This window comes from Natrix helvetica, assembly GCF_964273705.1.
Source record: "Natrix helvetica genome assembly, chromosome: 7".
NCBI lineage: Eukaryota > Metazoa > Chordata > Lepidosauria > Squamata > Natricidae > Natrix > Natrix helvetica.
Genome location: NC_138558.1, coordinates 50,470,373 through 50,494,676, shown reverse-complemented (window position 1 = coordinate 50,494,676; position 24,304 = coordinate 50,470,373). Strand labels below are relative to the sequence as shown.

Below are 24,304 nucleotides of genomic sequence, written 5' to 3'. Positions count from 1 at the left end.
GTTTCAGAAAAAGACACATATGCAGACCATTTTTTTTCCTCTTCTGTACAATCATGTCCAATTTTCAGACTCTATCAAAACAAATTCCTGCAGGTTTTTAGTTTTGTAATTGGCTAACAAACCATACTCAATGAATAGTCCTTAATGATACTACATCCACATGGAGAGAAGTAAGCAGTGGGGTACCACAAGGCTCTGTCTTAGGCCCAGTACTCTTCAATATCTTCATAAATGAGGGAATAGAAGGGGAACTCATCAAATTTGCAGATGACACTAAGCTGGCAGGAATAGCCAGAACCCCAGAAGACAAACTCAGGATCCAAAAAGATATTGACAAACTTGAACAATGGACCCTATGCAACAAAATGAATTTTAATGTGGAGAAAAGCAAGGTTTTACAACTAGGCAGGAAAAACCAAAGGTACAAGTTCGGATTAGGCAAAACCTAGCTCAAAAACAGTAATGATGAAAGAGACCTTGGAGACGATCACTTAAACATGAGCCAGTAGTGTACAGCACAGCTAATACAAAAAAAGCTAATACAATCCTTGGTTGTATAAAAGAATCACATGAAGTATTGGTGCCGCTTTATAAGACCACACCTGGAATATGGCATCCAGTTTTGATTACCACATTATCAAAAAGATGTTGAGACTTTTAAAAAAAGTGCAAAGAAAAACAACTAAGATGATTAGGGGCCTGGAGACAAAGACATATGAAGAATGGCTGCAGGGATTGGGTATGGCCAGCCTAGAGGGTAAAAAGAACTAGGGGGACATGATAGGAGTATTCCAGATTTTGAAAGGCTGCCACAAAGAAGAAGGGGGTCAACTTATTTTCTAAAGCACAAGAAGGAAAGGCAAAAAAAAAACAATGGATGGAAACTAATCAAGGGGAGAAGCAACCTGGAATTAAGGTGAAATTTCCTAACAGTGAGGACAATTAACCAGTGGTAGAGCTTGCCTTCGGATGTTATAGGTGTTTCGTCACTGGGTTTTTTTAAGAAAAGACTAGACAGCCATCTATCTGAAATGATATAGCGTCTCCTGCTTGAGTAGAGGGTTGGACTAGAAGACTTCCAAGGTCCCTTCCCATTCAATTCTAATTGAATATTCTGACTGAGAAGTGATTTGTCATTGCCTCCTTCCGAAGGCTTAGAGAAAGTAAAGTAGCTGACTTTATATCTAAGGCACCCTAGAACTCACGGTCTCTGTGTTTTTCTGATGCCTGTTCTGATTGTCGTTCTTCCTAATGTCAACTAGAGGAATTGAAAGGAGAAGGGGTGTATAGCTAATTACTATTAATAAAGCCTTAGCAATTGTTTTATTTGCTGAAAAATTGTATCTAATTTTTGAAGTTGCTTCAAAGTTGATTTGAACTTACACCTTCATTAATGGTGATTTGACTATATAAATGGAAATAAATACACATTCATACTATGCCTATTTTTACATAATTAATGGCTAGTAGACTCATTTAGAAGGGGCAAAATTTACAGAAACATATGCCAGAATGTTCATTTGGCCTTGGACAGCAGGCTCTGGAGTGTTGATGAGCATCTTGTGGTCATTATGACTATGATTCTATGCAGGATGGAAGTTTGCCAACAATGAATGTGCTATGAAGGGGTTTAAAATGTCAGTTGCTTCTTTTTGTGTATTTATATAAAGAATATTTGCAATTTATGAAGCGCCTCAGAGTTTGGCAAATATTGAGGAGCTCTGGGAAAAAAAGCAAAGTGAATGTGAATGCTATTAATGAAAAGGATCATATATTCTTGAGTCATCCCTTCCTAACTATTCTTCCATATTCTTATCCATATCTTTTCTAGAACATTTAAAAGAGAAACTGGAGGAATATATGGCTCATATTGACAAAGTGAGAATTGTGCGTACCAAGAAGCGGGAAGGACTTATTCGCACCAGATTACTTGGAGCTTCAATAGCTAAAGGAGAAGTATTGACTTTTCTAGATTCACACTGTGAAGTTAATGTGAACTGGCTACCTCCTTTATTAAGTAAGTAGCATAAAGTACCTTAATCTGAATATTACATTATGTTTGCCATTGATTCTTTCTTCACCTCTTCTATCGCTTTTGAAATGATAACTGTATACAATGTCAGATAGATAGACACAGAAAGATTCATTATGCAACCAAATGTTTTGATCTGAGTGTGATTCCTAAAAACAATGTTTATAGATATTAGGATTTGGTAGATCCATAGCTGAGAGTGGTAATACATATTCTATGTTGTGAAGAAACAAAATTTGAATGGAACATGTTTTGCAAATACAGTGCTTTCTCCACTTGCAGGTAACTGCAGCACAGCCATTTTCTGGAATATCATTTTTCATTGCACACCTGTGATTTTATCATGATCTCACTTCAATCCATGAAGTAAGATAGGCTTTAGCTGTCCTTAGCTCTACTTGTATAAACGGTTTTTTTTTCCTTCTAATTCTGACACTGTACAAAACATTCCTCAAGTTGTGATTAGGTTTTGTCACTTCTTGCCTTTGAAGGAAATCAGTGACTTGAAACAGAAACAATTGAAGCAGGATAGGGATTGACAATAGAGGCACCAAATTTCAAGGTAGTTTTCTACTGGGTCATAGATGAGAAGAAAGCATTTCCACACAATAATGGGAAACTGCAAAAATGGGGAAAAGCAGAGGCATAAGTAAATCTCTCTGAGACCTAAGGCAAATATTCTAGATGGAGCTGCCAAAGAAAAAAATTCAGGTGTCAGCCTCTTATCTCAGACCAGCAATTGATGGTGAGCAGGAGAAAGGAAAGCAGGTAATATTGTAACTGCTTCTTCGATACTGTCACTGCAGCAGCAGCAAAATTAAGCGTAATTTCTTCCAACCTTGTCAGTCATACAAGTACATGTTTCTGTCCTGTTCAACTTCCTGTACTCATTGCCTCTCCTTCCTCAATACTCCATTTGGACACTGAAAACCTTCTCTATTAGATTTACTGCCATTAAGGAAAGGCAGAAAGAATCTGTTTTTTTGTAATGCTCAGAAACATTGACTCGTGCATTCATAAAGCAAAGCAGCAATACATACAATTATTTAAATGCTGGTGAGGCGGAATCCTCATTCAATAAGTCACACAACTCCAAAACCCAATGCCTGAGATGGTTATGTGGACAGAACAGGTATTTAAATTCTAAAGGCAGACTGTCTCACGCCTAACCAAATCTCAAGAAAAATGCGGTTCTATAGGCAGGCCCAAAAGAGAAGGCATGTTTCCTGAGCTCCACAGGATAACATTGCTTAAACTAAATGACCCAAAGTGTGCTGACAATGTCAGATCATACCAGATAAGAAGATGTCTTTATATATATATGGTAGTCACCTGATGAGTCAGACAAAGTCAGCTTAAGAATCCAGTATAACTTGGGATTCATCTTAATACCCTTTATGCCATTCATATTGTGATATAAAATAAGTACTCTAAAATTTTGGAACTTCTTTTTGCTAGTTATTTTTTGTAGATTAATTCAGACATAAAATAGTATTACGGGGTATATAAAAGTGTAATGGACTGTAAGATCCCTGCCTTTCAAGTACTGGGTTACAGTAAAGCCTATATTTCAATAACAAGAAGCAGAGTTTTCTTTGTGAATATTGTACACAAACCTCAAATGAACATTTTTCCATTCATTTTTTTCTTTCTGAGCATCCTTGTTGGCTCCTTATGCGACAGACTGGGGACAGCATAGAGCAGTGCAATGACAAAGATACACATGGCTTGGCTTTGATGGTCTCACTGGGATGCTTCTCTCTTTGAAGAAGTATAATTGCTTCTAATCATTGTGCAAGTACTTCAAGCCCAGACAAGACTGAGCCTGGATGAAGATATGAAAACTGAAATGCTTCTAGGGCCATGGGGACTTGCCTAAGCAATCTTCCAATTCAAAAAATAGTAAAGCAGAGGAAGAGGGAAGAAGCCCGAGGACTTTTTTTTTTTTTTGTAAGGTGATAAATGGCTTGATTGTCTTGCTGTTTTTGTATTTTCTGTTTTCATATTTCAGACCAGATTGCACTGAACCATAAAACTATTGTGTGTCCTATGATCGATGTCATTGACCACAATCACTTTGGGTATGAGGCACAAGCGGGGGATGCCATGCGTGGAGCTTTTGACTGGGAAATGTATTACAAAAGAATACCAATTCCACTGGAGCTCCAAAGGACTGATCCCAGTGACCCTTTTGAGTAAGTAGTCATTGCACTGAACATGAAAAGGAAATAGTACGGATGATGGGACCTTGGAGCAAATTAGGCTCAGATTGTACAGTTTTATTAAAACTAGTAACATGCAGGAGCCATGGAGAGAAAAATCAAAGGGTGGATGAAGGGATCCATAGGAATGCCTCTAGCACTGTAGTTTGATCAGGAAGAAATCTGGTCATTAACAGGGGAAAAATAGTAGATAATAGGAAATAAATTTATCTGTGTTGATTCCTATTACCCAAAATAGTCTTTAAGGAGACTTTATTTGATTACTTGTTTGCTAGAGATTAACACAACTGATACTCAAACTTCAATTTGCTCTCATCTAGCTAAGGCATTACTATTTATTGTGTTGCTATTAGATACATCTTGTTATTTTTTATTTATTTGTGACCCACGTTTATTATTTTTACAAATAACTCAAAGCAGCAAATATATCCAACACAATCTCCTGCGCGTAGTTTTGCCATAAGAACCTTGTCAGAGGGGATGAGAGAGAGTGACTGGCTTAAGCTCAGCAATTTTTCATAGCTAACATAGGTTTTGAATTCATGATCTTCCACTTTCGAGCCCGGTGCCTTAACCAGTAGAGAAAACTGGCTTAGGTGATACACAACTGATTGTGAATAAGTTCAAATAAACCAGCATTTTATCACTAATATTGCATGGTTCACAATAAGTCCTTCCCTGGTCTTCACAAAGTCAACACAACTGACTCACAACATTGTGCAAGTTACTCACAATGCAACATTGTGCAACTCATGCACAATGTAAAAGCACACAAAATGTCCCCTGCAATAACAAGCAGGAAACTCAGTCACAGAGAACTCACAAAACCAACTATCACAAGCACAAAATCTCACATACAGCTTGGTGTGATTTTGGGGGTTTATGTAGTGAGTGTGAAACATTACAGAAACACACAATATCTCAGAAAGCTGCACAAATTTTTAAAATACAAAATTTTATAAATTTTAAATGGCTATTATTTCCTTAAAAAAAAGAAATCCTAAAAAAAAAACCCAAGTAACCTTTTTTTAAAAAGTTTTTAAAAAACCACTTACTTACCCAATTGAATGAACAAGGCAGGCAGGCAGGCAGATTCAGTTGCTAGCCGAAGAGATGGATTGCAGACTGCAAGCTGAGGGATTTCAAAAGCATCTGAGCAGGCAAACAGCAAGTCCGGCGTTCTTCTAACAGCAAGGCAGCTCGGGAGTCGGTCTGACGAGAGAAGGTAAGTAAGCTGGAGGCTGGGGTGAAAGTTGGTAGTTAGCCAGGTGGCTTAGCCAGGCAGGGGAGCCTAGGGACCCAGTGGGGCATGCTAGGCCACAACTAGCAATGCTTACCTTTTTGAGTGACTGGCCGTCAGCGAGGTTTCTTAGATGATTTCTAGGAGAGGCTTCTGATTAAGGCTTCTGATCGAGCAGGCGTTGGCGAACCAAGTAGCTAGGCCGCATGGCAAAGGGATCTTATATAGGGGGTGGGTGGGGTGCATGGGCCGGAAGCAAACTGCCAAGTGGTCAGAAGCAAACCACCGAGTGGCCAGAAGCAAACCGCCGAGTGGCCGGAAGCGGTGAGCGGGCAACCAGGTGAGTGTGGGGCCACCAGGGATTTTTACCCCCAGTTCGGAGAACCATGGCCTATCATCCCTACCAGTTTGGGTGAACCGGCCCGAACCAGGAGGATTTCATCCCTTGTACAAAACCTGAGGTAAGAACAGTGAAGAGCTGTACTGAGGAGGCAAAGTAAAAGATACAGGTTGTTCCGATTGCATGGACTGGAGTATTTTTCAAGCTGCTTCAATATACTTAGATGAATTTATTGAGACTGTGACATCATATGTTAGCATTGTGAGGACAAAAAGTTTGTGTATATAGAACAACAATAAGCCTTGGTTTATAGCTAAGCTCAAGCAGCCTTGCTATGCCAAAAAGGAGGCCTACAGGAAAGAAGGCAGGACCTTGTATGATCAGGCCAGGAATATCAACAAGGGAAATCAGAGTAGCAAAGGGAAGCCACTCTGAAAAGCTGAGAAATATGTTCTCGGCTAATGAATCTGCAACTGTGTGGTGAAGCCTGAAGAACATCATTAGCTACAGCAGACCTCCCTCCATTCCTGAAGAGAATTGTCAACTGCAGATGACCTAAATGGGAAGAGGAGGCAACTGTCATTGACTGTTACTTACCCCACTTCAAATACACCAACAGTAGTCAATGTTTTACACCGATTTCTGTTCCTCTGGGCCCCCACACCTCTGATGATCTTTGAAAAAGATTTCTGAGTCTGTTTCATAGACGAATGGTCAGAAAAACACCAGAATCAGAGTGATTCCTTGCTTGAAAGCCTGTGCTGAACAACTGGCCCCCATATTAACATGAGTTTTTAATAAATCATTGTGCTATGCCCCTTCTTGATTCAAATGCTCTGCCATCATTCTAGTTTCTAAGAAATCCTTCATGAGGGAACTGAATGAATAAAGGCCGGTTGCTCTGACATCTATAGTTATAAAGATCTTTGTTCTTACCTCAGGTTTTGTACCAGGGGTGAAATCCTCCGGTTCGGGCTGGTTCACTGAAACCGGTAGGGATAATATTGTTTGTTTTATTGGATTTATATGCCGCCCTTCTCCCAAAGGACTCAGGGCGGCGTACAGCATTAAAAAACACATATTACAAAAGTTAAAAGGAGATTAGAAACAATCCAAAAAACAAACCCCATTAATATAACACTAACATTTAAAAAATTAGATAAAATTAACAGGCCAGGCTGACTTGCTGGAAAAGCCAACTTTTTAGGGCACGTTGGAAGGACCAGAGGTCAGGGATTATGCGAAGCTCCAGGGGTAGCTCATTCCAGAGGTAAGGCGCTCCCAGTAGTTTGGATATTTAGGACTGCAGAAAAAACAGTTGCAATCAATATGTCTCCCATGGATATTGCACAGGTCAAGAGAGTTGAAAAGATATCTGCAGACTCCTAACATACTGGACATAAACTGTTTTCAACTCCTCACCTTGAAACGATTCTGTAGGGCACTGCATGACAAAACAAGACACACAAATAGTTTTTTCCCCTTGTGCCATCACTGCTGAAGACTTAGTTTTCATAACGCTGTCTAAAGTCTATGTGTATTTACCCATGTAGTATGGCTGTAGTATTAATATTTATTCTTCTATTATCTTCTTTACTCCACTCTTATTGGTATTACGATGATGATTATCATTATCGGTACATTCTATTGCTTTGCATAGACTGAGAATTTGCACCAGAGACAAACTCTTTGTGTCTAATTATACTTGGCCAAATAAAGTATTCAATTCAGTGTGTGTGAGAGGGGGGGAGGGGAAGAGAGTGTCAGATGTTCAGACTGGATTTAGCATTTTTGTCCACATACCATGGACCTGGGAGGTAGATGTGGATGTTTAATGATGTTAGGGGTATTGTTGCAGAACGTACGCTGTTCTGAGTAAAGCTTCCTTTTGCAATTGACTGGTGCTGAATTTGTCAATGCCAGTGATGATTAAGTGCTGCTCCATTTGTTTTGGCCTTACATGCAAGGCGTCTGTGATTATTGGTACTTCCTTTGCTTTCTTTTGCCACAGGCATGTGTATATGTGTCTGTGTGTGTGATTTTTTTAAAATATAATACTAGCTAAGTAGGATTTTCATTCTAAGCATAGTATAGAAATTCTATTTACACAGCATGACAACCAGTTCCTTCCCTTCTGGAAATTGAAATTACTCCTACCACTACCTCAGTTCTACAATTAGGTTAATACATACCAAACAAAAAACTAAGTCTGAGGTGGAGCAATAATCTTTCCAAACGTCTGAGTACTTTTTAGAGTTGGCTCATATTATTATATGTATTCCAAACATATTTTATTTAAGAATCTGTTCTGAAATTTCTACAGTGTTGCCAAAAGCATATAATTATTTTTGCAAGGATCAATATCATGGTTTTGTTTTGTTTTGTGGCAGTGTTTCAACATTTGTACATTCTTGCTGATCAAAATCAGACTTTTTCACCCAAGCGGTTTTGTTAGAGGTTGAAGAAATATTATTCAGAAGAGGGAATTTCTTATTGCCAAAAGGTGATGACTTTTTTTTCCTTTTGATAGTTGGTGAAGCTTTTATTATCTAAAATACATTTGTTTCACAGGGAAGGTAAATCTTGCCTGTTTGTCTGCCTGTACTCCTTTTTGTTTTTGTGCCTTTAATTTGTTTGCCTTGGGGATGAGTTAAAAATTAGACTCTCTGATAAAAATATAATATAAATGTGTACACTAAATAATTGTATTCAAATTAGTATATACTAGACAACCTATGACCAGTTGGGTTATCATTTTAGAGAGGTAACCTAAACAGAAAAATAGAAGACAAATAGGCAAAAAAAGCAGCAAAAGTGATTTTCAATTTCCTGCCAATTTTCCCATTGGGAAGATCAGAAATCTCTCTCCTTCCTTCCTTCCTTCCTTCCTTCCTTCCTTCCTTCCTTCCTTCCTTCCTTCCTTCCTTCCTTCCCTCTGTCATTCTCTTCCCTCCTTCCCTCCTCCACTTCCAGCTTCCCATTACAGCTGTTTATTTAGGCCATGAAAGTAAATGGAATAATTCTGACTCCTGAAACTGCTCATTCACCAGTAATGTTTCTAAGTGAACACAACAATAGCTGAAATCAGAAAGAGGTTTCCATTGCCACGCAGCAAAGTTGAAATGAAAGCAACTAACCTTCTTCAAATTCAACTTTAAAGAGTCTAATAAATTACTGATTTGGGGGATGGATAATTCTGATTTTAATTTATTTTAAAATTAAATATCATTAATTAGCTGAAAATAAGAACGAAGACATATCATTAAGTTATGATGTGACATGAATATGAAAAGAGATAGGAACATATATTCAGGATTTGATTTTTTTAAAAAAAACTTACTGTGTGCAGAGTAAGCAGGACAAAATGTAAGAGCATATATGTGTCGCTACAAAGCACTATTTTTCCATATAACTTTAACCAGTTATATATCACATTTATATGCCTGTACCACAGGATATTCAAAATGAAGCAACTTCTTTTTCCTTTCATTTTATTTTGCAGCTTACAGCCAATGCGATAGCAGTTTCCTATTGAATGATAGGCTTTGACAAACACTTGATTTGGGGGAAATTGGACATTTTTCTTATCCTTACATAGCAATTGCTACTTAGTGTGGTATTTCCAGCCACATTATCATTCAAATTACAGGCTGATTCTTGATTACTGCCCAACATAATGATAGTGAATTGGTTTTCTCCTTTTCTTGTAAACTGGTCAAAAGTAATAGTTGCAGAAGAAAAGCAAAAGTGCATTTGGATTTTTGCTGTTCAGGCTACATTCTTTCCCATATCAGGATGCAAAAATATGCAGACATGTAGAAAGGTTCACCTCTCAAAGAATTGTGTCATCTCTTTTGTAACCTGGCAGATGTCTTTCTAAATCCTAAACCAACCAGGCCACAGTTTTTCAAGACCGATCAAGAGTCAGTTGAACACACCTTTAAAGTAGACTTTCAGATCTTCTAGAGGATTTCTTTTACCACCTCTTAAAATCTTACCTTATTTACAAGATTTTTAGAAAGAAAAAATATATATGAATGAAGCTGTAGGGAAAGCTAGGGTTATAAATACAAAATGATAATGGTGGACTATTTTTTCTTCCCACCCGACTCTAGCAAAATTCTATGAATGAGTAAATAATTACATACTAAGAGCTTCATCTGGATGAAGCCAAAATATTACATACTAGCTGAATACCCCTACTCTGCTACAAAACTTGATCGGGCTTGATAAATAGACACTTACAGCTTGAAAATTAATGAGTAGTTATGATCAGCCTCTCCTCTCCCCTTTTCTCCCTCAGGCTTGTTTCACAGAAGCCTCTCCTCTCCTATCTTATCCTCTTCTCTCCCTCAGGCTGGCCCCATTGATCTTCTCCAAACTCCCAGTCTGCAAGCCAGATGAGTCACATGCTAGCCACGCCCAAGTGGCAGTTGGAACAGATGTATTTTCAGGTTGAGAGGGGGAGTAGAACATCTAACTCCTTAGCATCAGAGTGTGTTAATAATAATATAAGAAATACTAATGATCTAATAGTCGTGTCTAAAAATCCTTTCTTAGCAAGCACCTAGAAGCCAAGAGGAACATATGTGCAAAATTTCAAGTTTGTAGGCTTTACGGTTCTGGAGATTTCGTGATGTCATATGAGTGGCATTTCTTCATCTTTTTAATTGTGTCTAGTTCTTTAGGATTTTATGAATATTTTTACTTGCTGAGAGTCACTTAAATGAGTGATGTATGAATCTGATTAATAAATAATAAATGAATGTAATATATGTATTTGTTTATTTTAAGCATTTAAAAACATTTTATAGACAGTAGAAGAGAGGCTTCAGCAGAAACAAAGGTTTTTTAAATCTCTATAATATAACTGTGACCTTCTCTCTTCAGAGAAAAGGCTGATGAGTTAGGAAAAACATAGACGTTTTCTGCAGTTTGTCAAAGCCTATCATTCAATAGGAAACTGCTATCGCATTGGCTGTAAGCTGCAAAATAAAATGAAAGGAAAAAGAAGTTGCTTCATTTTCTGTTTCTGATAGTACAATACTGTTCTGACCCCCCTTCTCGTATACCAAAGCACTCCGAAACAAGGTCTCTGCAAGATGTTTTATTTACACACAGTTTAAACCTTGGCAGCAATCCAGGTACAGATAACACCTTAGCAGCAACCCAGCCTGCCGAGGTATGACACAGATTTGAGAGCGTCTCCAACTCTAATGATAAGTTGATTCCTGCAAAAACAGCTTTCAGAAAGTCCTTCCTTAAATAGCCATGAGAGGAGCCTGATTACAATCACCTGAGTCCAATCATCTTTTGTAACTGCATAGTTGTTCTCTACGTCTATCAGCTCTCCATTGCCGGGCATCCAGAAACCACTCCTTGGTCTCCTCCCCACTGCTCCAAGGCATGACGTCAGGAGCACACTCCCTTTGGCTTTCACCGCTGCTCCATGCCTCAGGCGCCTCCTGGTGGCCAACCAGCCTCTCTGATCCCTGCTCGGAGGGTCCTCCACATCCTCCAGAGCTGACTCATAAGGACCCTCGCTGTCAGAGTCTGGTGGCAGCTCCAACGGCTCCTGCTGGGCCACAACACAATACATAGTTCCATATGTTTTTCTCTTTTCTAAATAACAGATAGATTGCTTCTTTCCAGAGCTGTCAATTTGGTGCTCCATTTCATTCTTGAAACTATTTTGAGCATACGTTTGTCTGTCATGCAGTTGGTATCAAATGAGGTCATTGCATGTATTCAATGATCAAATTTATGTATGCCAAAGCAGTACACTTAAGTGGTAGTCTGCTGTAGGTGATAAATATTAGTCTGTTTAACTTCATTTATAGAACTTCATTTATAGAACTTCATTTTCCTGCACAAGATAGCTAAATTGTCAGGCTCAAAAGACCAGATCTACACATGTAGGTTGAAGTAAACGGATTTATTGCTGAACCGCCTATGCACAGCAATCTTCTCAACTAAAAACATCTGTTCAGAATTAGATAAGGGACCACAAAATCCAAAGGATGATTGGACTTAGTCTACTTGCGACTATGTAGGGATTCCAGATGACTCCCTCTTTTAAACTTTACTCCCCTGTTCTGCTACTCCTCCTACAAAATAAATGGATGGAAATTAATGATAGCCAAGTACTGTTTTCAGTTTATTTGAGTCAAAGTATCTATCTAGCCACTGATCTTCAAATGGCACTAATAGAAATTATTCTCCAGCACAATTGGAAAAGCAAAACAACAATTTGGGGAGTCTAATATACCGACAGCATTGAATGACTTCGTTGAATTTTGAAATTCTGTTGTTGTGAATAAATTATTGTTTGGTTGGTTTATATCAAGTTACCTTATTAAAAGTTTGCCTTCTGATTCTAGGATTATACTATTTTTGGCTCTGAGTAGGCTTCTGTTCAGACTACTCCAGGGTTTAGGGGCCCTACTGGAAAAGCAAGTAGAAGCTATGGACAAGTAGCTCTTTGTCCAACTTGAGTTGGTATATCAATTGCAACTCTAGAACAAGATATTCTAAAGGCAGTCATGCTTGTAGCCTAGTTATCTTCCATTTAAGTGCTATAAACTACAAAGCACTGCCATGGAGAACACTTCAACTGGTTCATATGCTTACAGGAAAATGTAGTTAATGTCATGTAATACCTTTGCGGTAAGTGCTGCACGATCTACTGGTATATTTCCAAAGGCAATTAAGTGTGGGTTACTATCTATACAGCCCTATAATACATATAGGGAAGGGCTACCTATGAAACATCTTTCTCAGATTACTTCTATCTATCTCAATTGAATGCATTGCTAAAAGTCTCCATTAAATTCTCACTCTCACTATAGTGAGAACTGAAAGTGGGTATTCCCTAAGGAAGCTCCGATCCTATGGAACAGTGGCTCCTACTTCTGCATTGGCTTCATGATTTTGCTGTTTGGCTACTCTTTTTAAGATTTAGGCGATTTAGAGATTAATAAAATAAATACATAGATTAAAATATGGTGATATATTTTGATAATAAATAAAAAGGATTAACTAAGGTTTTATTAATTACTTTGAATACTTTTACTTTAAAATTTTAAAAAACTACAGACTATTTGAGTTAAATATTTTATGCAAAAATATAAGGGAAATAAAATCAGTAACATAAGGTCAGCTTGCCTGTTTCCTTGGGCAACCAATTCCATATGTCAGCAGAATACGGATTTAAGTGCCTTGACTTCAAAATTTGAGGAAGGAAAAAATGAACATATTCCAATGGAGAAAATATAATCTGTTTTCCTCTTTTAAAGAATGATTACTTTCTTTAAAAGGTTTTTAAAAACCCTGCCAAGAACTCTTCTCCTTTTTTTTTTTTTTTGCTAAATATAAGTGAGAAAAATATTTTTGAAATGGTTAGGTCAAAATGATTTCTATGCATTTACCTATTTAATTGATGTGGTTTGGATCTTTAAATAGATTGATTTACAAAGGAAAAATATATAGAAAGATTTCCTGTTCTCTGCTTTCCCTAGCAGTTATCCTCAATTGAAAAGTCATTTTGTGGAGAAAGATTTTAAAAAAATCATAATTTCCAAATTGACATTGAGCGAGTATGGAGGAAGAAGTCAATGGTTGTACCAATAGTAATAGGAACTTTTGAAGCAAAGGGCTGCTTCAAAAGCGCTGCTAAGATATATGGGAATTTTGAACTTATTAGACCTAAATATTTTGACTTTGCAAAGGAACAGCCTACTCAGAACAGCCCTATATAGTCTGGACTTCCAATTTGATGTCATGGCGAGATCAAACACGAGGAGCCAGACTCCTTAAACTTGCGCCAAATCCTCCTCATTGAAGGGCCCCCTAAGTGGCTAAAGTTACCCTGTAGGGATGACAAAGAAAGGACACCCTTCAAGATGCAGAGGGGCACTCTGCAGTCATGAAGAGCGGCAGCTCTTCAGCTGAACCCAGGGATTCCCTCCCATCCAATGATGAAAAGGAGAGGCAGCCATTATGGCTGCCATGAATCTGGGGCAGCCAAAGAAACAAAGAATGTGCTGGAGTGGTGTAGATGGACAGTGATTGGAACTAGGTGAGTTGATTTTTCTTAAACCTAGAACCTAACCCCAAAGAAAATAAACCTTGGAAAAGAGATTCTTTGAAATGCTTGTCAAAGTGGTGAATAATTACAGAGAAAAAAATTATAGACCTGAAAGAAAAGGAAGTAAATTTTTAAACTTTATTGGTGATATGTTGGTAAAGAATTCTAAAATGCTGGGACTATTTGTCTAAATATTGACTATTTTTTAAAAAAAAACTGAAATAAATATGTTAGATTTTGTGCAACGTTAAAATTTAAGCTGAAGGCGCCATCTACTGGTGAATGAAATATATACTAAACTCCTATAACCTTGGGAAGTACTGATAAGACAAAGGGGAAAAAGTGGAAATAAATAATACCTGGAGGACTGCTGTGCTATCTACTGTTCTATATATGTCAACTTCATGATTGTTGGAGGTTTAAATGTGAGATTATGGAAGACACATAAAGAAAGCGACTTTTTTTTTTTAATAAACAAAGTTTTATTGGTTTTTTTAGGGAAAAGAAAGGAAAGGGGTGGTGGAATGAGTTACAAATTTTGGCAGTTACAAATGTAGAAGGTGTCCCCTCCCCCCGTACTCATGATATTCTTTTTAACATAAACTTTAATACTAAATAGCAATATTTTGTCAGCATATAGATTCAGGTAATAATTTCAATCAATTTTTATCATATAGATTTTCCTGTTCATTTTTGTGATCTGAGTTTTCTTGGTATTGCCCCTTCTCCCCCCGCCAGCAGCGCTCCGGCCCCTCCCGTGTTCTGTAGATCTGGTGTAGGATCATCAGTTTTATCTAGGAGTGCTTTGTTTTTTCCATAAAGGCCTGAGCCTCTGTGGTTGTGTTAATTCTAACTCTTGTGTCCTCCCAGAATATTAACATACCTTCAGGCATCAGCCATCTGAACCACACCCCCTTCTGGTATAACTTCTTCGCTAATTGCGAATAGTTTTTTCTTTTCTCTCTCACTTTCTTGGGGATCTGTTTCAGAATGGTTATTTCTCTATCCTGATATTTCAACACTTGCTCCCTTTGTGCACTCAGAATCTCATCTCTTGTGGTCTTTCTGAGAAATTTAACATGTACCTCCCTGGGCACGTTATGTGTTCTAGCATATGCTGAGTACACTCTATAGACCAGATCCAGTTCCCACCCCATCTGTTGTTTTTCTTTTTGAATGTATTCAGCCAAGATGTTTGTCATGATGTCCCTTTCTTGAGGGACATCAAGAAAGCGACTTTTAAATGCCAGGATCTATGATTGAATTTACAGAGTGACTTAAGGAGATATTTAGAAATCTTCCTGGATTACCTAAATGGAACATTGACAAACTGTGGAACGTAAAGAACTATAACTATTGCATTCTCCTGAGGAGCAACATTAGGATTGAGCAAACAATTTCTAAGCTGGTTTTCTGAGGTCATAGATAATTGAGACTTTGGTGTGGTGACAGACTACTGAGCAATATTTGGACCTATCAACATAAGACAAGATGTTGCATTAGCGGGAGATGAAGAAGTTGTTGTTCAGTCCTTGGTTAGGACTCGAAGTATTTTTACCAATCCCAGACTGTGAACTGAATTGAAAATTAACTATAATAACAGCAAGATTGATAAAAATTATTACTTTCCCCCCATTCCAAGGAAAATAGCCCAACTGATTATATTTGTGGCCATGCTGTGATCGGACTAAGTAAAATAGACAGTTTTCAGTTACCATAGTAATATGATGAAAACCAGAAATTTGTTAAAAGATTAGATATAGTATTTGAATTTCAAGTGGCTTTTGGATGTGGATCCAGATTGGTGAGTGCAGTTGGTAGACGGAGAATGGGTAAGTATGAGTTTTATGATACATTTGTAAAATGCTCTTCCGTTATGCCCAGTGAAAAACACACAGTGCACTTCTGCACACATTTACGATATCTGTGCGTATCAATATTTTACCATGTTCACATAGAAAAGGAACATGTTTTGGTGATTAATGATCATGTTTGTTGGGCTAGGGATTAGGGTCTTTTTACATAAGCTATTGTATTTTTGATTTATGTTACAATTTCCATTTGTTTACACCTTAAAATGATGGGAAACTACTGTGACATTATAACAATTATAGCAATTACAGTCTGAACAGACTTGGGAGTTATGGCAGCCCTGAGGTTATAGGATACCCACCCCGATCTAGATAGATAGATTCTAAAAAACTTTATGAAATTTATAGATTCAGGATTAGCAAGGAGCAAATTTGAACAAATTGGACAATATTCACAGAGGTGTTTTCCTTATTATGGAATCCCATTATATGCCATCGATTCAAGATTACAACAACTTATTTCAGCATTCTTTGTATAGAATTATCTGACTTTTCTATCTCTGTGCTCTCCATTGCAAGCTCGGTAAAGCTGCAGTAGAGCTCTTGCTCCCAAACTGAACTCAATAGTTAAAACAGTCATTTAGCTCGACCCTCCTTTCTTCCATAAAGAAGAATGAGGCAAAGTCACCCCTTATTCCTCCTTTCTCCTGTCCATGCCACCCCCTGCTAATTGTAGCTATTTATGCATGCAGTGTTACTGTCATTAATGTTTGAAATTCATTTTCAGAATAAGATTAACCTTATCTGGCGCCTTACAAGGTCACTAAATAAATTTTAATAACATCATATTAATATTGTTAAACGTTAAGCTATTTAGTGCTATATTTCATGTGAATTAGAAGAATTACTTCAAATAAGAAAGTAAGGCTCTATGTTGTGTCAGAATATTTGTTACTCCTGACTTAAAGAGTAAGCAGATTTACCCCTCTCAACTAATTTCTGCAAAGAATGTTTAGATTTAATTAATTTTCAGATGGCCAATACAGGGGTAAAAAATCAAATGCTGCTGAATAGCACATTGCTGAGGTTATATCCCCACCTACTGACAAGAAAAATGAATGTAATATAAAAACAGATTCACAGTGATTTTTTTTTTTATTCGGAAAGAATAATTAATTACAAATTTGCCAAGGACATTTATTCATTAAATCCCCTCTATCTTAGAATGGGTCTTATTTGATGTGCCCAGTAAGAGAGTTAGTTGAAGAAGTGGTATGGCTAAGGAAAAAGGAAGAGGAAGATAGAAGAAATGAAGAATCAAAGGAGGAAAAGAGAGGAACAGGAAGAAAAGAGGAGAAGGAATTGAAATTATTAATTAGATTTCTAAATAGAATAAAGAAATAGAATAAGCCAAAGTAAGCAAAGGGAAGCAGTTTCTAGCAAGAGGAGCTGACAATCAAGTGCCAGCCACCTGTGAGCAATCATCAGGAGCAGCAATACCAAACTGGTTACAATGATACTAGAAGCAGCCATTACCAGAACTTAGAAGATTCAGAGAGTCTTCCAGAGTCCAGGTGTTGGTAAACCAAGATTTTTACAGGATGAATATAGAATGGTGGTCAGCAGAATGGAATACCTAAAGCAGCTAAAGACTTCAAAAGGCAGCAAAGAAATAAACAATGTCTACCAGCCTCCAGCTAGTACTGAGCCAAGCAAATGAATGCAGGGTACAGTAGGTGGGAAAAGACTAGAAAAAATATAAAAGTGAACCTTGTGTGAAGCTAAACGTTTGTTGTTCTCTCACTCTCTTGGGGTTCTTTTATGTTTCTATTCCTTTGTTTTTGTTGTTTTTGTTGGTTTTTTAGGTCCAATTGTTTTTATATTGTGTTTTGTGTGTATTTTGTATTGTGTTTAAATATTCTGCTTGAAAGATGCCTAGATTTACTTTTTTGTGATATAGAAGCTATAAATTTTCTAAATAAAGAAATGCTTTGAAATCAGTAGCTGAAGTGGGGAAATAGTTAAGGATAATTAAAATTGTGGGACAGACAAATGCTACAGTATTCTGCCTTTAGAAAATGAATCATAAAATATAAGCAGATACAACTATAACATTGCAAATAAAGTAAAATTAAGTACAAAGTAAGCTAGAATAACATGGAATAAATGTAGGAATAAAAAGTCCTTGGTGATCTCTGAGCTGGATTGTTTTCTTGTACACATTTCATTACCCAAACTTTGTGGCTATCCAACAAAATAGATGCATGGATATCTTTATCATAAAATGCCTGACCACTCAATCTAATGCAGCACAATCAACACAAGCACTAAAAAGAATAGCACTGCCATACATCACAAATATCTCAGAAACAGCCAACAGACTACTACAACCACATGAAGTCAGTGTAGCACACAAGCCAACTAAATCCTTCCAAAACATGCTAAGTAAACTAAATCACTCAGCAGCCCCAGGAGAGAAAAACCATGAGTCACAACATAATGACTGCAACAACCACTGAGTAAGACAAACAGGCAAAAGACTGGCAGAATACATCCATTAACACCAACTAGCAGTCAGAAGACATGATGAAAACCCTTTAATTTCACATAGTTTTAATTGGGAAACTCTGACCATCCTAGACCAAAAACACTAGGGAATTTATAGAAGCCTGGCACTCTGACAAATTAGCTATCAATAGACATTTAGACATAAACAATATCTATGTACTGTGCAAAAGAGATGATCAACAAGCCAAAAAGACCAAACACCTCCCCACCAGCAATCCGCACCCAGATGAACATAGATTAACTCAAAGATGGACATCAGATCAACAATCAAGTAAGCAATATCCCAATCAAGGATCCAACAATCCAACAATAAACATCCCAACCAAAACAAAAAGAAAGCCACCAAGACCACTCCTGCCAACTCTGAGAGGGCAAGCCACTTGTAAAGCAGAATAAAATGTGGATTAAAATGTAAAAACAAGACGTGGCATAAGGGGACAGATAAAAAGCTTGCTTGTAAAAAGACAGGGAAATGTCATCAGCCTTCAACCACAAAATGTTCCAGTAAATTTACAGTTTTAAATTTTTTCTACATTGCTGCTTTCCAGATGTATTTAGACTATGATTTCCAACAACTAAGGTTAGTTTAGGAAAACTAATCAGACATTCCAAGCCATTTATGTTTTGATATCAAGAACTACAGGGCTTTTGAAAATAGAACTGTTGATAATATTCGGCTTTCTTTTCTTCTTTCTTTTCTTTCTTTTTAATAATATTTTGATTTCAGAAAGAAATACAAAAAAGAGCAACAAAGATGATTAAGGGACTGGAAACTAAAACATATGAGGAACGGTTGCAGGAACTGGGTATGTTTAGCTTAAGAGAAAGAAGGACTAGGGGAGACATGATAGCATTGTTCCAATATCTCAGGGGTTGCCACAAAGAAGAGGGAGTCAAACTATTCTCCAAGGCACCTGAGGGTAGAACAAGAAGCAATGGGTGGAAACTAATCAAGGAGAGAAGCAACTTAGAACAGAGGAGAAATTTCCTGGCAGTTAGAACAATTAATCAGTGGAACAGCTTGCCCCCAGAAGTTATGAATGCCCCAACACTGGAAGTCTTTAAGAAAATGTTGGATAGCTATTTGTCTGAAACGGTATAGGGTTTCCTGCCTAGGCAGGGGGTTGGACTAGAAGACCTCCAAGGTCCCTTCCAACTCTACTATTGTATTATTGTATTGTAACTTTGAATATGATATTCCATAAGTTCATAAATTATCTGAATGAATCTTTCCAACTACCTCAAGTTTTTTTTTCTTCAAAACCTACCAACAATTGCAAAGTATGAATTACTGTTCTACTCACAGAACACAATAAGATTGATGCATGGTAAAATACACAACCATTTCAGTAATAAACGATAGTTATGAAAATACATTCATTATCCACTTTATATCTCAATAAAGGTAGTCCTTGTCTTACAACAGTTCACTTAGTGATATTCAAAGTTACACCAGCACTGAAAAAAGTGACTTATGACCATTTTTCACAGTTATAACAATTGCAGCATCCCATATCATGTGATTTACATCCAGATGCTTGACAGCTATGACAGGTGCAGTATCTTGGGGTCATGTGATCACTTTTTGTGACCTTCTGACAAAAAAGTCAATGGGGAAATCACATTCACTTAACATCCATATAACAATTGCAGTGATTCACTTAACAAATATGGCAAAAAAAATTGTAAAATGGGACAAGACTCCCTTAACAAATTTCTTACTTAGCAACATAAATTTTGGGCAGAATTATGGTTGTAAGTTAAGGACTATCTATAATGATTTCTGAGCAAATAGTTAGGGACCATGCATAACAAACAAAGTATAAATATTTGTCAATGGTTTTTTTTTTCTCCGTGACTAGGTGAATTTCCCCTCCATTCTATCTAAAGGAGCTTAAAATTAATATTTTGCCTTTTTCCCCCTTTGCCATAGCATCCTAAATATGTTTTCAGACTTGAAAGAACTGCATTTAGCTTGCTATGCTTATTAATAACAAGCATTTTTAAGTGGTTCCAAGTATTCTTAAACTTCTACCTTGACAACGCACAATTAGGACTGGCAGGGAGTAAGACAGAAGGCTGTATTTTCAGAATACATATTTTATAACTCTCACATTAATATTGTATAGTTTTTTGAGGAAAGACTTAGATAAAAACTTCAACACACGATGTCAATGACTTAGTGCAGATCTTATCCAATGGGCAATTGGAACAGTGTTGGGGAGATATTTATGAAATGAGAGTCATTTTGAAAATGAAACTCTTTGTATAATTTCATTCAAACACCATGTTAATTAGAAAATCAGATCTGCTCCTTTGCTTTTAGGAATTATTGTTTGTTTCTACGAATTAGTATTTTAGGAATCCAATGCTGGATTGGCAATGCTGGAAGATATTTTCCAATGATGTTAAGTCATCACTGACTTAACAAATACTGAACAGTAGAGCAGCAGATACATGAAAAGCCAATATTTAATCCAGAGATAAGCATAATGATGTTAATGAACATCCTCTAGTTGAGTGCCTCCAGGCTCCTTGTCTCTTTCATCCTATCAAATGTTTTTTTTAAAAAAAAATATTACATTAAAAATAATAAATGAATGGAAGGTTGGCATGCTACAGAGTGAAATGCAAGATTCCGCTATACCTTTTAATTTTCAAAATGCCTCTGGATTCCAGAAACATTCTTAGAATTTTTTTTTCAAAAAAATATAGATAGCCTTACACATTGGTTGAAATTTTATCCAACCAGCCATTTAAGGAAGAAGGATCAGTGGCGATAATGTATCACTGAGGATGAGAGTTGCGAAGAGAAAGCTGCACCCATTTGTTTTCTGATATAGGTGCTTTGTACAGGAAGTGTTCGTCATGACAGGATTATGTAACCATGAATTCCCTGATAAGTTCGCAAAATTTTAAGACGTCTCTGCCTAGAGACTTCTTTCCAAACTTGTCTGCCTATATTTGGGGCTGCCTTTATCTTTAGCATTGATGGCGAACCTATGGCACATGTGCTCAAAGTGGCACACAGAACCATGTCACCCAACAAGCGCAACCTTGCCCGTTGCTGTTCGGGGTTTCTGGCACACATGCACACATGATAATCACCAGGCCTTCATGTGCGCAGCAGTGCTGTAAACTGGAAGGGCTGGTCTTTCAGTTTCCGCATGCATGCCAGCCAGCTGATCATTGTGCACGCATGCACATCAGAAACCAGAAGAGGAGCTGCCTGGTGCACATGCGCATCCCAGAAACCAGAGATTCTTCTTTCTGGTGCGCACATGTGCGCTGGGCAGCTCCTCTTCTGGGTCGCTTCCCCAACGCTTCCCCAATGCTTCCCCACTTGGGCCCCAAAAGATTTGTATGCATACACTTTACAAGTGGTGGCATGAATCATCAAAAGCCACTTCCAAGATTCATTTGGACTGTTCCAATTTTTAAATATAAAATGAAGATTTGAATCTTCTCCTCAATCCTGCAAATAACAACACAGTACCAAGGAACCCCCCTGGTCATCATAAGCAGGCAAAAGGGAAATGATCAATTCTCTTTTGAGAAAAGCAATCGTTGCTTTTAAAAGTTTTTATGGTGGCACAATTTAGCCCCATGAATCCATGCTAAGAGTTCATAATGGAACTGCCATAAGAGACTTAGAAATACAAGAGTTTCATCGGAATCTCTGGACTAACTCTCCAGTCCGTTAACAAGCTGTGTAATACAATATCCAGACTCTAAATTCTCCTTCTAGGTTTCTTGGCACAGGTCCATGCCATTGCTAATTCCACTCTTTTATAATTCTAGCTTGCAGCAAGGGATGTGCAGTCAGTCAAGAAAGATACCGTCCCTCAGAGAGTTCTTTGGCATTTTTATGGAAATAGTTACATGGTTTTCAAGGTTCTGCCCCTGATATGCTTTTCTTCCTCCAATTTTCAGAAAAGCCAAACTTGTAAGGCAAACACGTTTCTTTATTAACTCATTGCATGTGTATATGTCTCTTTGTTCGACCTCGGAAAAAGATTTCAAGGATGCCATCATTTGATTTTTTTCCCCACTTTGGTGTCCCTGATCCTATACAGAGCCACAACCTCATTTTTAAGTGCACAAATGCAACTTATTCACAAATATTTACCATGAAGCAGAAACTTAAATATAAACTGAAGAAACCTTTAGGTCAGTGGGTTTTTTTTTTCAAATTCGACAACTTTAACATGTATGGACTTCAGCTCTGAGAATTCCTCATCCATCATGTTGGGCAATGCTGGCTGGAAAATACTGTGAGTATTTTCATACATCTTAATAGTCCCAAATTTGAAGGAAAAAAAGGGCTAAGCTTCAAAAAGCAAAAAAGCATCAATGCTTTTATTACCGTGTTTTCCCCAAAATACGACAGGGTCTTATTTTCTTTTTACCTACAAAATATGGCTTGGGAGGGTTTATTGTTTTGGGGTTGCTGGATGACTGCTCTCTTGCGAGGAGGCTCCCAATGAGCCGGGCACAGCCTCATGGGCGAAAAGCTGTGTTGCGCTGTCACAGCAGCACAACACAACAGCCATGAAGTGACCACGCTCATGAGCAGCCACCTGGCAAACCCCCTTTGCAGCTGGGCACAGCACCATTCACTGACCTAGGGATATCGCCAAGCCGCGTGAGCGCTTGTTCGCCGCCGCCCAGCTCCTGCGGCTTGGTGCCTTCAAAATGCCAGTGAATGGAGCTCTGCACAGCTGGACAGGGGGGATTGTGCGAGCAGCTGTTCTGCTCTCGCTCACCTGCCTCCCAGCCTCATGGTGCATGGCCCAGCTCTCATTAAGGAGCCAGGGCACCTACGCTGCCACCGTCACCGCCGCCATCCCAGCCTGGCTTTTTCCGCACCTTCCAAACCAAGTCTTTCAGCCGTGGCTGCTCTGGGTACACGCTCTATGATTGTACACTCTGCTGGCAGCTGGCCCACAACCATAGAGCATGCACCCAGAGCATCCACTTCAGCTGGGCACAGCGCTGCTCACCAACCTAGCGGTATCCCGAAGGCGCCAAGCAACGCGATCACTTTTGCCTCCCCCCGGTTCTCGCAGCTTGGCACCTTCGGGATACTGCTAGGTTGGTGAGCAGCGTTCGGTCTGGCCAGAGGTGGGGGGTTGTCCAAGGGGCTTATATGCAGGGGGGCTTATATTTTTGCCCACCAGAAAAATATGGCATGGCTGTATTATGAGGACATGTCGTATTTTTGGGGAAACATGGTAGGACTATCCTAAAATGGATTACGTCTTTCCATTATTTGCATCATTTTCATGCTTTCATATCACTTATTATTATAGTTCCTAATTATCTGGCATAGTGCTTTCATTTTATTAAAAAAAAGTTAGGCTGTATTTTACATACAGTATTGGCTGAACTCTACCGTTCCTTTCTGCCAAGAATGGCATCTGAAGTCAGACAAAGTAATTGCATTCTAATTTCTTTCTTTGGTCTGCATTTTGGAAGCAGTTTTGTCATCCTTTCTTACAACCCAAAACTTTTTTCTTTCTTTCTGTACCTCTCTATCAGGGCAGCAAACTCCTGTGCTATCTTTCTGAAAGATTTTTGTACTTAGTGCTTGAAAGAGCAGTGACAATGCTATTACCTTGTCATTGGAGTTGATAAAGTATCTTGAACAGCCCCAAATGAGAAAATTCTCATCAATATAGGGATTGCCTAGAGTTTATGTAGTGCAGTTGGGATGTATTTTTCTCTGTAGATCACCCTTAAAAGCTGAGAGAAAACTGGTACTGTGAAGACTTAAAAGGGACACTGTGGTCTACAAGCCATGAAATTATGACATAGAGGCACAAGAATATTTTGTATACTGAAGACATCAGTTCTGACTTCATGTACAATCCCACACAAATAATTTTTAATGTAATGTAATATAAAGGCTTGCATACTCATTATCATGCCTTTCTTTAAAAGATTGACCTTTTTCATAATAAATAACAATTGTAGTGATTTGTTAAGCTGTTTGATATTGTTAA

General features: G+C 38.0%; 1 protein-coding gene across 2 annotated transcripts in view; it reads left to right on the top strand.

Annotated features, from left to right (window-relative positions):
• The window catches only part of GALNTL6 (polypeptide N-acetylgalactosaminyltransferase like 6), a 588,124-nt gene that overhangs the window by 473,958 nt on the left and 89,862 nt on the right, over positions 1-24,304 (top strand). For both annotated transcript variants that reach the window (XM_081959155.1, XM_081959156.1), the window contains exons 6-7: positions 1,832-2,017; positions 4,044-4,227. In XM_081959155.1, coding sequence (XP_081815281.1) covers positions 1,832-2,017; positions 4,044-4,227 — 370 coding nt within the window. The remainder of the gene's footprint in view (positions 1-1,831; positions 2,018-4,043; positions 4,228-24,304) is intronic.